This window comes from Asterias rubens, chromosome 6 (genome assembly GCF_902459465.1).
Source record: "Asterias rubens chromosome 6, eAstRub1.3, whole genome shotgun sequence".
NCBI lineage: Eukaryota > Metazoa > Echinodermata > Asteroidea > Forcipulatida > Asteriidae > Asterias > Asterias rubens.
The window spans coordinates 14,138,561-14,154,099 of record NC_047067.1 but is presented as its reverse complement, the minus strand read 5'-3'; the positions used below and the strand labels follow the sequence as shown (position 1 = coordinate 14,154,099).

General features: G+C 41.4%; 1 protein-coding gene across 1 annotated transcript; it reads left to right on the top strand.

Moving 5' to 3' along the window:
• The first annotated feature begins 1,529 nt into the window (after positions 1-1,529).
• Positions 1,530-13,505, top strand: LOC117291689 (E3 ubiquitin-protein ligase MYLIP-like). The gene is made up of 8 exons (XM_033773536.1): positions 1,530-1,741; positions 6,981-7,174; positions 7,456-7,617; positions 9,601-9,825; positions 10,886-11,069; positions 11,660-11,842; positions 12,331-12,534; positions 13,107-13,505. The coding sequence occupies exons 1-8, from the start codon at positions 1,655-1,657 to the stop codon at positions 13,353-13,355; spliced, it is 1,488 nt and encodes a 495-aa protein (XP_033629427.1). The 5' UTR covers positions 1,530-1,654; the 3' UTR covers positions 13,356-13,505.
• The last annotated feature ends 2,034 nt before the right edge of the window (positions 13,506-15,539 follow it).

The following is a 15,539-nucleotide window of genomic DNA, read 5'->3' as shown; positions in this document are numbered from 1 at the left end:
CTCTGTAAATAGCACTGTGCTGACGTGTGTGTAAGTCCACATAGTGTTTCAAGACCCTTCACTATGTGGACCTCTTTTGTTCACAGCTAGCTATGGGTGGATGTCACACAAAGTGGTTAAACTAGTCTCATCTCGATGAAAAGTTTGTAATAAATCTTGAAGATTATCTGGGCAGTTTTAGAAAACTTCGGGCCTTTTCGAAACCACGATATTGGCATAATGATAGGCTTGGGCTCTGTTGGTGATTTTGAAAACTACACTCGTCCGGCCTGTTATTGTGGGACTTCAAACGGGCAGCAGACGATGCCTAAGCCATGCAGAGCTTAGGCTGTTTATAACCCTGCCCAATTATTACACAAAATGCATCTTTCTTGAAAAGTGTTGCATTAAGTGATCTTCAAGATGAATTTAATTGTCAGTCTGAAATGGTCCAGATTGCACCAGAGAGCCTCTACTTAAAAAAATTCCCGGGCATGACATCGGCGGGCCCTCCTACACTACCTTCTCGCTTAGCAACTTAGTCCTCTGGATGTAAACCCTTTTCAAGACCCACCCCCTTGTTAAACTTATATTCTTCCTCACCACGTGCTAATTAAATTGATTTGGGTTTTAATAAAGGGCGAAGGAGATTTCCTTTCCAGACGTAGTTTGCCGTTATCTTGATGACGCACAACCATTTAATAATGCAACCCCTCAACCAAGCACCGAATACCGTCCGGCAAATTCAAGGGCACAAAAAGCCCTATGCAAGCCAGTTAGGGCACAAAGTGCCAAGTAAAAGTTCGTAATTCACCTTGACGTTGCACTAGGCTAAAGCACCCTTTGTTTAAAACAAGTTTTTAACCGTCCATGTAGCCGACCTACGTCAGATATTAAATTAAAAGGAAGTATATAATAAATATTATAATCGTCAATACGTATGAACCATCAGAATGTGAAAATGATTCATCAACTAAAAACAAGTACTTACAAACCATTCGAGATGGAATCCGCTGTTCTGTGAAAATGATAACTTCCACGGTTTGGGATGTAGTTAGTAACAACTCACAAAGAGTCCTAGGACTAGTCCTAAATGTTAGGACCTTTGTGAAGATTGACCTCCTATTTCACAAAACTAGTCCCAATTAAGTTTAGTCAAGACAAGTTACTCCTCGAGATAAGACTAATCTAAACTCTTTGTGAAATAAGCCTAAACAAGAAACCTTGGTTTCGAAAAGGGCAATGGATCTTTTTTTTTACCATTGTTAATTTTCATCGATAAATAACATAATTTCAAGGCAATTGTCTCATTAATGGATACACATATTCAATAGCAATCCTTACACGGTCAAAGAATACAATGGGTGAAGGGAATTCTGCCTTGACAGTAAACAACCTTTATTGTTCATTTTGTTGTTTGTTTTCTTTTTGTTTGGTCGACCTCTCTCTAAACATGGTTGGACAGTGATGGACATGTACTTAGACGTATTTCCTCTTGTTGGAAGATATCAATTCGGATTGAAGAAGACCAGACTATTTTAGACAGCAGGCAAATGGCTGAGCTGGTGTAAAAAACTGCACACACAACCATGACGAATTAAGGCTCAAATTTGCTGGAAAAGAGCAGTTATTAGTTGATAGTTGAGCTCTGAGATTGCCGAAGTAATGTTTAATAATGTGGTGTTTTATCAGCGAGTCGCCATATAATGTGCGGGAGTATCACCTTCCCAAGTTTTCTAATGGACAAGTCTTGATGGATAAGGTAGGTAACGACAACGTTGGCACGGTTGGAGACGTCGTTAGGCGAGGTTGGAATTAGAATTGGGCTAGATTTTTTACTCTATTCTTTAGTCTATTTCTAACTTTCTCCTAAATAGGTATCTATCTTGTTTTTCTTTTGATTTATAAGTTATGCTATAATAGTAAGGCTCAAATTTTTGCTAAAAAATGTTTACCATGTTTATTTGGGCCAGAAGTACGGTACGGGACCAGATTGAGAATCAAAACAAGAAAGAAAATCCTGATTCCTGGATTATACATAAATGTAGTACAGTGACAGTGTCAGTGACACAGGTAACGTATTTAACCTGTTTCCATCTGAACAATGACAAACTAAGCCACAGTTGAATCCTTATAACAACATTGAGAAAATATTTTGAAGAATGAGGACAAAAAAATACCAGATCCCGGAGCGAAACAGTCACAAGACACAAATTTCCCTGGTTGATATTTGAACCGGATAACTTTCCGTATGGCGCCACCACTTTTTCACTGATTTTTACAAAAAGGGATATCTCATTGAGGTAAATTAGATACTATATTGTTTGATATCGAATGAAAAAGTGGTGGCGCCATACGGAAACTTTTCCTTTGAACCTGTACACTGTAGCATCACATGTTTTTTGACTTCCTGATATGTTCAACTCTTTATTTTTTGGTCACCAAGCGCTGAACCAGCAGGTAGTCCAGCCTGTTCGATTGAACTAAGCCACAGTTGGGAAAAGTTTCCGTATGGAGCCACCACTTATCATTCGATATGAAATAATATAGTATCTAATTTACCTCAATGATACTTCTAGAAACTACAAGGCTCCCCTGTGAGCCTTTTTATAGGGGTCTAATATTTTGGGCCTCCTTGACGCTATACGTTTTACGAGCAGAAAATAGCATTTGTTGACGATGTTTTTTAATATTACTCAACAAACAGGAAATACAAGCATTATGAATGTATATTGAGTATGTGGGGAAAGTTTTGATAGTGTAGTACAAAAGAAACTTCAGATTGCTGGCTAACGGTTGTAAAACGTATAACGTTAAGGAGGCCCAAAATATTAGACCGCTTTAGAAGTACCTCAATGAGATACATCCCTTTTTGTAAAAATGAGTTTTTTTTTTGTTTTTTTTTCAGCCTTGATGTTAGTTGCGATAACGTAACCCTCCTCCCAACGACGAGGAGGGTTACGTTATTGCAACTCACTCAATGTCAACAATTGATAGGTGTGTTACTATTCAAGATTTTGCACAGTGTACATGAGTACGATTGTTGCTCAATTGAAAGACATAAGATCGCTGTAATTTAACTGGCTCTACACTAAAATTACTGGCCTTTGGCCTGCATTCGTGTACAATTGGAGCCTTGAATTTTAGGCTAGTGTTTTGTTTAGTCTAGTTGCGATAACGTAACCCTCCTACCGATGCAAAGTCTGAGGACTACGAGCTAAATTCGAATCGTACAGGGCGAAATGGCCAAACACATACAATTTTGACAGCTAATCAACAGATTTGTTCCATTTTTACCACTTTTGAAAATCATGACCAGTTCTAGGAACACGATCTTAATCCTCAATGTCTAATGAATCCTTAAATAACACCATTGAGAAAATATTTTGAAGAATAAGGGCAAAAAAGTACCAGACTTTTGTTGACTTCCTGATATGTTCAATGCTCTATTTTTTGGTCACCAAGCGCTGAACCGCAGGTAGTCCAGCCTGTTTGTTTGACGAACTGCCGAGCCGCGGCCGAGTTGGACTAAACCATTCTGTGAAAGGGGTGTTACAAGCCAGTAAGGCAGTGCGGCAATGCGCTTTATGTCAGGGCGAGCTTGAACGGGACAATATTTTTACCACAATATCAAAGCTGTTGTCCAAATAAGGACTGGAAATTATAGGCCTAAATAAGGACTGGAAGTTATAGGCCTAAAACATAGTTTAGGTCTTTGTGTAAATTGCCTATTTGTTGAATTCAAAGTAGAACTTGGGCTAGTTCGGAACTCTGACCTCCATGTAATTTCCCATGAATTTGATTTTTGATACCTCAAGTTTAGAATTTGAGGTCTCGAAATCAAGCATCTGAAAGCACACAACTTTTTTGTGACCAGGGTGTTTTTTTCTTTCATTAATATCTTGCAACTACGACAACCGATTGAGCTCAAATTTTCACAGGTTTGTTATTTTATGCATATGTTGAGATACACCAAGTGAGACGACTGGTCTTTGACAATTACCATTAGTGTCCACTTTTTGTCCATTGCAGCTTAAATCATTGGTGCCCTGCCATCATAAATACATCAAGGATAAAATGACAAGACTTTGGCAGAAAGGGCACAGATTTATAATGATAACACAAACAATGAATGGCAGGCTTTGTATTTGTGCAGGCAAGTTTTAGACTAGCCGCGGTTCCTAACTTGTGTACAATTCTCCATCGTATAAATCGGACCAGTCCAAAGTGGACTGCAGGGGTGTCCAAAGAAATTTAAGCAGCCTGAAAAAAAAAATAAAGGCCAACAAAATCACACAGTTTGTCTATCTGCTGAGAAGTGTGGCTCTGAACATCTTAATTCCAATTCCTGTACGGTGAAATGTTAGCCAGCTTAAATTTTATCACATTAATCGCTAGATTTATCTCCAAAGAACCTGTCAGAAATGTGGGTTCCTGTTCCCAAACTTAAATTGTTCACATTCAAAGAACCAAACACAGTTGGGGAGTATTAATTTTGGTTTTTACCCATACACCGATGTGTGTTAGCACTGTATACTCAGTACTTTCCCGAATCCTGTGAAAAAATATCACAGGCATGTTACTCGGGTGGGATTCGAACCCAGGACCCTTGCAATTCTAGAGCAGTGTCTTACCAACTAGACTACCGAGGTTGCCCGGCAGCTAGAGGCAGTTCCAATCCTATGTTTTGGGCATCGGGTATCGCAACGATATAATAGATGTTAAATTTGCATCGGGGATAAAGAATATTAATTTTGGTTTTTACCCATACACCGATGTGTGTTAGCACTGTATACTGAGTACTTTCCTGGTCAGTACTGAGTATACAGTGCTAACACATATACTCAGATACTTTCCTGGAAAGTACTGAGTATACAGTGCTGACACACATCAGGTGTACATGTATGGGTAAAAACCAAAATTAATATTCTTTATCCCCGATTCAAATTTAACATCTATTAGTAATATACAGTTGGGGAGATCATGCCTTTTCTATCACAGCACCAAGGATGTGCAATCATCTTCCTCAGAACATCAGGCAATCTTCTTCATTAGCCAATTTCGAAAGTTTGCTCGCTCACCTTTTTTACGAAAGCCTACTGTACGGCGCTATGATTGATTGATTGATAGAGCAAAGTGCTTTGCCAGTGTAGCAGTAGATTCTGTCCCCCTCGGAGACTCTGTCCCCCCATCATGCCCATATGGCAAACTGTGTACAAACTTCTGCTGGTAGCACCCTTTTTTGAATCCTCCTCCTTCAACCCATGTTAATTTACCATATGGGGGACAGAGTCCGGCGGACAGACTTCACTGGGACACCGGCAATTAGAACAAATTCTTGCTGATAACCCCAATGACATAATTTTGTGACTCAACTTTAGGATCATACCTTTGAGCATTCTCACTTTCATTCAAGTATTTTGAAAAAGCATCAGTGAAAAGTTTAATCTGACATATTTGGTGGATATTTGAGGGATGATTAATTTTGAGTCCAAGTTTAAAATAATACTAAAACAGTGAGTACACTTTACACAGAGTAGTTAAACATCTTTTATTTCCTGGGGGATCAGCCTAGCTAGAAATGTAACCATATTTCATGTATGACAGCAAAGGTCTACTTGTATAATTTACATGCCCATGTAAGGGAAAGTATGTCTGCAGAGGTCATGGGGGCCATTGAGGGAGGGCCCCCATATTGAGCTAGATCAGCTGCTGAGTTAACCTGATGAAGCCTATTGGAAAGTGTTCAGCACAGTCCCAGATATGATGAATGGCCACTCCAGACATCAATGGTGGGAGGGGGGGGGGGTACTGCAAGATGCGCCCAACTGACCACAACCTCCCATATTGAGCTAGATCAGCTGGTGAGCTTACCTAATGAAACATATGCAAAGTGTTCGGCATAGTTCCAGGCGGCTACTTTGGTGGGAGAAGGGGGGGGGGGTTGCCTACCAAACTTTATGTAACCAGACAGTACAAATAAATTGAGCTACAGTTCCCCAGCTCCCCTGATGATGAAATCTACTTGAACATTTTCGACTATTATGTACAATGTAGGTTTCCCTACCCCCTACCCCTCTACCACAACCACTGATAATGTAGTGGCCTTTTATTGTACATGTACGTACCTGGGACTATTCCGAACGTTTTGCAACATATCAGGGCTGTATGCTTCGTTTTTAAAAGGGCAAGGGCACCAAGGCATTTTCTCTTTGGCAAAGGGCACCGTATGAGGAAATTGTAAATTTCTACTGTAACATTTCAAGGGCACCAAGGCAATGACCAGTGGCAACGGAGGCAATCGCCTTCGTTGCCTCCGTGAAGTATCAGGCCTGACATATTTCTACAGGTTAATTCAGCAGCTGAGCTACCCTTAACATGAGGGTGGGGCAAGGGGTGGGGCCATTTGGGCGTGTCTTACAGGCTCCGCCCACCACTAAAAATGTGTCTGGCTATGGCCTTTCAGGATACCTGGGTATAGAAGAAGAGAAGAGGATACCTGGGACTATGTTTAACGTTTTTCAGTAGGTTACATCAGATTAACTCACCAGCTGATCTAGCTCAATATGAGAGGTTGGGGCCACTAGGCACACTTCCCCCTCCAATCCCACACCTACCCCCCCCCCCCAACACTGAAAATGTCTGGCAGTGACCATTCATGGTACACCTTGGACTATGTTGAACATTTTCCAATAGGCCTCATCAGGTTAACTCACCAGCTGAACTAAGCTTACTTTGGGGTTTCCTCATTAATGGCCCCCCCCCTTTACCACACCCACCAGAGTGTGCTCAGTAGAAGTCTATTTCCATTACATGGACATGAACATGTCTCATTGCTTTATACATGTACATGTACATTATACAATTGTTGCACGCTGTGACGGGGTCCGTAGCGTTTTGTACACCCGAGGGGGAAATGGCACCCGAGAAGAACTTGTTCGTTAGTAATGACTCTCCCCTGCTTATGCAAATCACTGATTTCGTGCCTCCTTTTGCCACAGGTTTGCGATGATGTCGGCCTTGTTGAACGAGAATACTTTGGGTTGCGATACCGCTCCAAGAAAGGAGATTTGCTGTGGTTGAATCTGAGGAATCCGCTGAATCTGCAGCTGAGTACGAGAAAGTCACATCACAGACTGAGTCTCCAGGTCAAGTTCTTTGTCACACCACAGGAGCTTCAGCAAAGCATCAGCAAGTGGGTTTTTAAGTTGTCGTTTAATTTTTAACAAATACTGCTATCAAACAACAAAATAGCATTAACCAGCCCATTCCGACAAAGCCCAACTAAATTGGACTATCGTTAGTTTTCTCTTCAGAGCCGAGAAGTCTCCCGAATTCTGAAAATCTACTCCGCGGTAGTAGAGAAAGCTCCTGAATTCCCAAAAATCAACTCCGAGGTAGTAAAATATATAGCAAGACAAGTTCTCAAAAGAACATAATCCACCAAGCAAGCATTCTTGTTGTATCTCTCGTTAGGCACTTGTACTACATGACACTGAAGAACAGATTACTGCTGAGCCACTACAGAGTGGAAGATGATGAGAAACTGCAGCTGTGCGTCTTGATGGTCCATGCCGAGTTGGGCAACGAGGGCGCTGTTCTAGATTCGCAGTATCAGTGCATCTTGCCTGAACTGAGGTGAGTGTATAATATAGGCACAATATTTGAACCCATTCATTTCCACAGCATTTATTACTTTTGTTCTGCTATCGTTAGGACGCATGTAGTACATGCAGGTGTTAAATTTCTGTGGATAATTTTAAAAAGGTGGATTACAGGTACAGGCGCCTCTATAGCTGTTTTCGCACTACTCTATCCCCTGGGGGCAACCCTTGGGAAAAAACGGCTAGCCCTTTCACACTTGGATCGTATTACCCCTAATCTACCCTGGCAGATGGGCATACCCTGAGGATTAGCATTCCCTGCTCTGGAGTAGGGGTTAGCAGTAAAGCCCTGGGGTATTCTTCTTCTATTTCGAGTGGTGTCCTCGGTCTATGATGCCACGGCTGAGTTGTTCCCAGATCTCCCTGTCCCTCATGCTGTCACAAATCCAGTGTCCCTTTTGAGCAGACTAACATAGGTCAGGTGACCTTGACCTCTTTGAGCTCGACCTTGCTTTTGGCTCCCAGAGCAGGCGCGTATCCAGGATTTTTGTAACGGGGGGGGGGGGGGGGGGTGCACAACTTTGTAGTCATAATACCTATTTTTTTGGTAAAAGAAATTTCAGGGGTAGGGTCCAGGGGCCGGCCATACGGCCCCTGGTGGGGTCCAGGGGGCTCTGAGCTTTTTGTCGAAAAATCAAGCCTCCGTGTGCCTAAATACAGAGTTCAAGAAACACTTTCTAAGCACTTTTGATCAATATCAGTCGTCTAATTTTACTGGAAAATTTATGTACAGTAACGTGGGACTCCTAGAAAGTTTTAATCACACACATCTCTTGAGTCTTTCAGTGAAATGCTTCTCCCTCTTGTTGACAATAAACTGAATTTACGCTGTACATCACCGGCAAGCGTTTTTCTTATAAGATTATTAATAATAGGCCTACTGCTTATGTTAAATAACATTCTGGGCGATGAAATACCTACATGTACTTTATATTATGTTATCTGGGCGGAAAACTCCATGAATATAAGTTGGCAGCTAACCCAGATCCGACCGATAATCGTATGTTGCAAGCAGGGTTCTAGCCAGAAGAAATTATAGGGTAGGGGCATTAACAAATCTGAAGTTGCAAAGCGCAATGCCATTACGATGTAGGGTCCTCGGCCCGCTTTAGGGCCCTGTGAAAATTTAATGTCGTAGATGCTCTGTGGTGCAATCTAAGGCCTTTTCAGAGACATTTCTTGGACCCTTTAACTTCATCTGTTCACTTAAAAGTAATACAAATAATGCAGTAAAAGTTTGTCCACAAAAAATTGTTTGATGCATTTTTCTTCTCGCCTTTTTTTTCTTTTTTTACCCAGGGGGCACAAGCCCCCTGGCCCCCCCCCCCTGGATCCGCGCCTGCAGAGGACAAGCTTGCTGGCTGGAAGCTCAGGGTGGCGATAGCAGTGCCCTGCAAACTTCACTCGTCTTGCGCAAACCTTAGCACTTCAAATGTGTAACTGCAGCCCCATGGAATAGAGACCTAGGTGGGGACAAGAGATACAGTGTGGAAAGGGCTTGAGTTGTAATAGACCTTTATCTTGGAGCGGCTGGCCATCTTGATTTTCTCCTATTCAAATCAATGTACACAAAATCGAGGCTGAGGAAGTGACGAACGTTTTAAGGAATCAGTAACTCATCAAAAGAGTTGCAAGTACCTTAAAAAAAACATGTTGACGATTCTGTACTAATGAAAAAAGTCGGCTTTATTTCAGAAAAAGGGGTTAAAGCACAACCAAAACTATGCTTACTAGAATAAGGTTACTAGCCAAAATATCATTCAGCATGTAAATTTTGTGTCTGGTAACCTGCTCAGTCCTGTTTTGGGAGTTGGTGGCAACATGCTGCTGGTGACTGTTGATTTGGGTCAACAGCCCAAATGAGTTGAGCGTAGCCCTCACCTTGAAGTGGCTGTCCGGCCTTGCGATGTAAGGCGACTCCTCTTTAAGGTTTTTTTTCTTTTAAATTTGTTACCAGCGAGTCCAGACTCATACAGGTACGAGAGGCCCATAAGAACGACGAAAACGAAGAACCGGTCACAAAGTCCCAGGCTGAAATCCAGTTCATCAATAAGATTAGCAAGCTGCAGGGGTATGGTGTGGAGTATTTCTCAGCCGAGACCATGGACAGGACGAGTGTCGTCATCGGGGTACACAGCGAAGGGCTCCAGATATTGAGCAAAGAGAGGGATATTATGGACAAGTAAGACAATTTTTTTTCATAGCTAAGGTTTCAACTTGAGTAACACTTATCCATTTGATTGTTAATGATTGAACAAAATTTTAATATGGTAGTCTAAAAACATAGGTTTTGTTATCAATTTTGGGTTCCATTTCGGGTTTTTGTAAGCGTTGATTTTTTTTTTATTAATCCAATAAAACTAACATCTGAAAGGTTCATTTTAAAAAGGTGGTCGCATTTTTGAGATATCGCCGAAAATCCGGAGCGAAATTATGTCTACACTGGAAGAATAATCCCTGATGGGAAAACACAATCTGAGAAGAATGAATACCTTTCCTTTAACCACTCCATGTGTGTACTAGAAAATGTTTACTGTGCCCCTGAGTGGTATTATTTTTCAGATTTTTCAGGGCTTCTGGAGCAACCTCGTTCCCAGGGGTGATCGATCTCGCCGCGCCATTTTTTCCCTGCATGCCTTGCTCGATCATAAAACCCCTGGAAGTGTGACTTCAAAATATCCAAATATATGGGATATTACAATTAGTCCTGTGGTTGATCTGTTCTGTGTTGGGCGTTAGTCGCGCACGGGCTGGATGCGCTGTGTGTAATAAAAGTCATAAACTTGCCTTAGCGTTCAGTGTTACGTGACAAAAAACTGAATACCAACATCTTTATACGCACGCGTTTCGGCGCATAGAGCTTTTTGGAGACGCACAGCGTTTCAAATTTTGCGCGTATATGATAGCCAATCAAAGACACGGATCAGAGTTTCCCTCCCAGGGGTTAGAGACTTACGCAGAGCTAGCGTGATACGGCGCCCATGGCAGCGTGGTTGCTTCTGGAGTAATTGTTGTCTCAATAGAAACCCTGACTTGACAGAGGCAAGACAACAAAGGTGCTCAAAATGAGCATCGGTATTTTTTTTTCTCTTCTGAAACAGTGCAGCATCAAATTTGAAGACATAAGCAAGGTATCGTACCACCAGAATCATAATGAGCTTGGTAAGGTTACAAAAGTTATGAAATATATATGATTCTGTATTGAACATCTGTATTTTTTGTTCTCCTCTGAAATATGGCAGCATCAAATTTGAAGACATCAGCAAGGTATCGTACCACCAGAATCGTTTCTCTGTGCACTTCTACTCCACATCAACGGAGACGGAGGAGACTGACGTAGTCTCTGTCCGGAAGTTCCGTCTCACATCCAGAAAAAGTGCCCAGGCCCTCTTCCGTGCCTTCACTGAGTCTCACACATTTTTCAGGGTAAGCGTTTCTCTGTGTCAGGCCCTGCTACATTTATGGCTACGGCTAGATTTCCCGCGTCACCATGCGTTGAGGTATAGGACATCCTTAGCAACACTCTAAGCAACCGCTGTAGCCGTAGTCGTAGCCACCAATTCGGATTTGGCCTTAAGTTAGGGTTGGGATAAGAATACCAGACTCAAGCTTTGGTGTTTCTGATCAGCAGAGTGTTGGTTAGAATCCGAATCGTGACACCTGTGTCCTTAAGCTAGACACTTAATACAACACAATACAATACAAAAAGGCATTTAAATACCGCTGTTTCATTTAGATCACAGCGTTGCTTTGTCCTTCGGACGGGATGTAAAGCCGTTGGCCCGCGTGTTTGTGTAATGCATGTAAAAGTACCCAGTGCACTTATCAAAAAGAGAAGTGGTTTGCCCCATACAGTGTTCTTGGTTTGATTAGCAGCATATTGCGCCACAGCACCTTGTAAACCATTACATGGTGCTATGTAGGAAAATACTGAATGTTGAAGCTGATATGCACACTGATATTGATACAGTGCGCTATATAAGTAGCCACTATTAATATATTGTTTTCTTTAACAGTGTGAGAATGTAGAGAGGGTAGTGCGTCAACAGCACTCCCATACCGGCTGGGGCTCCCTCTTTGCCCTGGTCAGGCCAGACACAGACTACGGTAAGATCTATCGATTTGACGTCACCAAGACGAGACGCCAGACTTATGACAACGCATGGCATCATCTCCACCATGACAGTAGTCCACCCCCGGTATGTCTCTGCTTCTTTCTCACGTCTAATTTGCCCACCCATGTCAATTCCTTTTGCTTTAAATTTTTCAATTGTTTAATTTTCACTTTTCCTATCTGAAAACACACAAATTCGTCAACAAGGGTTTTTTCTCTCATCATTTTCTCGCAACTTCGATGACCAATTTAGCTCAAATTTTCACAGGCTTGTTATTCTATGCTTATGTTGGGATAGACCAAGTGAGAAGACTAGTCTTTGACAATTACCAAACGTGTACCTTCCCTTTAACCATTAAAATACTTTTATGTAAGAATTGTGTGGTAACATCATGTAGTTAGATCTGTCTTTTGAGTATGTGTGGTACCGAATCCACTGGTTTCTTTTTGAAACTACATACACTTACCCAAAACAGAGTATTAACTACACAGTGGTCACCAATGTTATTTTTGTTTACATTAGGCTTATTGTCTTTCCGCTTACTTTTGTTAATAAATTTTTCATTTTGGCAGCAACGCTTCTCAGTGGATCTGGACGCTCATCTCGCCAGCAATCAGCCCTACTCAACCCAGACTCTACGAAGTACGCACTCCCAAGAGATAATGCTGAGTAGACAGCCGTCCCGCGTCGGTGATCTTCGTATGCCCCAAATCAAAGCACACAGGGAGGTTAACAACTCGGATGGAACTGCAGCAGAAGAGACTGAGGGAACAAAGGTAGGATAGCCAATGTGGCAAACATTACAATAGACCCCTTGCATGTGACGTCATACGCTCAAAAAACGCCCTCACTTGGGTCAAAGGAGGCCAATGATTGGAGGATAGCTGTTCTTTGTGCGTGAAAACGTGCGCAACAGTGTAGCGTTTCACGTTATGCAAGGGTTCTATTACATTAGATTCAACCACTAAAGGGATTGTATATGTTTTGTTGTTGGATCCCACTGTTCGTTTCAATCCTTTGTGGTTCAAAAGGTGCTAGTGTTTTTGAGAAATTGTTGAAAATCTGGAGTGGCCATTTTCTGAGAATTTTCCCATTCAATCCTGCGTCTATCTCTCTCTAGTTATGTACTTCCACTTCATTGCTAATGTTACTATCATGTACGTTCATGTACGTTGCGTTGTCATTCAGCCTCGAGAAAGACTCTGCTAGGGTCAAAACCTCAGGCTCTTAACTACTAGCAACAGCTAATTTTACAAGATGTTTAGATTTGCATTGGGGCTAATTTTACTTTCTAAAATTTCACATTTGTCGAATTTCAACCCCGGTGTATCTTTCTTATTGAATCCAGGAGGGAAATAAAGAGGGTCCAAGTAGAACCAAGAGATCGTCAGAGGCTGAACTCGTCAACTGCCTCCAGGACGAGTTAGCCAACATCCGTGACTCGCATCTCTGCCAAGTGTGTCTGGAACGTGACATGTCCACCGTCTTCTGCCCGTGTGGTCACATGATCTGCTGCGAGCGTTGTTCCCCCGAGTGCTTCCGCTGTCCTATCTGCCGAGCTGACGTAACCTACATTCAAAGAGTCTTCTTCTCTTGAAATGGTGGGTTCTGCTTTGTCTTGAGCCCTGGCCCCAATTTCATAGAGCTGTTTTATATCCCGTTCACACTGCTTGTACGATTGTGGGGAGTTTTCGTTTTCGACGACGGATGGTTCTGCGACGGTTTCTCAGCCAACCGTTGTCGTTTTCAGCACGAAGATTCATCCCAAGTACTGTCGTAGAAATTGAGGGACGACCGTCCTCAAAGCTGATGCATGCGTAGATGACGCCAAATGTCATCATTACCGTCGCAGAACCATCAGTCATCGTAAACGAAAACTCCCTAATGGCATTCCTTTGCCCCGCTTAGTGTTGGCTATACCTAGCTCGGCTACTTTTCTATCTTGGTAGAAGCAGCGTCTATGTGTAACCGGGGTGTAAGCAGAGAATTATGCTTAACACCTTCCTACTAAGCAAAAATAAGCAAGATACCAGTCACAAATTGTACATGTGACATAGCAGTTTGGCTGGTAACCTTTTTCTGGTAAACACAATTTTGCTTTTGCTTGGCATCTTTTTTTGTACTTCAGCAGCTCTACGAAACTGGGCCCTGGTTTGTTTTTTTCACTGTGAACCTCGTCGGTGTCTTTGGCTAATATAATAAGAAGGGCCTTGTCACACGTGGCAACTTGGAGGCAACCAACTGCAGTGCATGCTGCAGACAACTTTGGTAGCAAATGAGTAACTTTTCAAATAATGTATTAAAGGAACACATTGCCTTGGATCGGTCGAGTAGGTCTTTGAAAAGCGTTTGTCACCGTTTGTTATAAAATGCATACGATAGATATTTTAAAAGTAGAATATAATGATCCACACAAGTATCACTCGAAATTGCGTGGTTTTCCTTTTTTCCAGTCGACTAACACGGTTGGCTATTTATGCCTCCCATAAATGGCCGACTATGTTAGTTCGCAAAGTAAAAGGAAAACCACGCAATTTTGAGTCAAATTTGTGTAGATCATTGTATTCTACTTTTAAATCATCTTTCTAACCATATGCATTTTATAACAAACGGTTACAAACGCTTTTCAAAGACCAACTCGACTGATCCAAGGCAACGTTTTCCTTTAAGGTCCCTGAGAATAATATGTGAACATTCAAATTTGTATAGTTTCTCTTCGTGGAGATTGCCTGGAACTGGTTGCCTGTAAATTGTGTGACATGACCCTGAAGACTGTGCAAGTCTTGCGCAATACCGCACCGTGAAAACAACTCAAACCAAGACTATATTTTTCTATGAAAATTAAATCTTCATTTTTTTTAATTCTGTAAATACAATTTAAATTTTTTTTTATACAAATAATTTGTTCCAATTAATATTGAAACGAAAATAAAACTTGGACCGAGGATGCTTTTTATTTAAGAAACCCCATTTGCTAATCACGGCCAAATTTGTGTAGCAGTTTTTTTTTTTTTTTTTAAACAAATATCCGTAAACGAAGGTCAACTATTTTTCTCTGATTTTCTTCGTTGATTTGTTAAAACCTTTCCTACTTTTGTGAATTTCATGGCTAAATTTGTCTTAAGCCAAAAACCCTGTTAATAAGTAAAAGTATTGGAAATAACAGGATCATGCACACGTAAAACTCAGTATGGTTAGGACCAATGTGGTCCCAGAAATTTGATCATGCGCTAGACTTGCACAGTCCTTCTGCAGCTTGATTGTAAATTGTGTATGTATGCAATGTGAACTATGCAAAGTTGTTTTGTGAGGAAGAAGTGTTATACATAAAGGAACACACTGCTTGGATCAGACGAGTTTGTCTTTGAAAAGCGTTTGAAACTGTTTGTTATGGTTAGAAAGATAATTTGAAAGTAGAACATAATGATCCACACAAGTATCACTCGAAATTGCACGTTTTTTCATTGACGTCGCAAACTAACACGGTAGGCCATTTGATGGAGTCAAAATTTTAACTCTACAAAATGGCTGACCGTGTTTGTTGGCGACGTAAACTGAAAACCGTGCCATTTCGGGGCATGTTAGTGTGGATCATTGTATTCTACTTTTGAATTATCTATCTAACCATTCGCATTTCATAAGAACAGTTTCAAACGCCTTTCAAAAACCAACTCGCTCGATCCAAGGCAACGTGTTCCTTAAAAGAGCAGTTGATTTGCTATAAATGCTGAGAACCAAACATGCGTTTTTATCTGATATGACGCAATTTACATAATACTTA

Coding starts and splice junctions, on each gene's coding strand:
- LOC117291689 (XM_033773536.1), top strand. CDS start 1,655: ATGTGGTGTTTTATCAGCGAGTCGCCATATAATGTGCGGGAGTATCAC. Junction 7,175..7,455: donor CTTCAGCAAAGCATCAGCAA/GTGGGTTTTTAA, acceptor ATCTCTCGTTAG/GCACTTGTACTACATGACAC. Junction 11,843..12,330: donor ATGACAGTAGTCCACCCCCG/GTATGTCTCTGC, acceptor TCATTTTGGCAG/CAACGCTTCTCAGTGGATCT.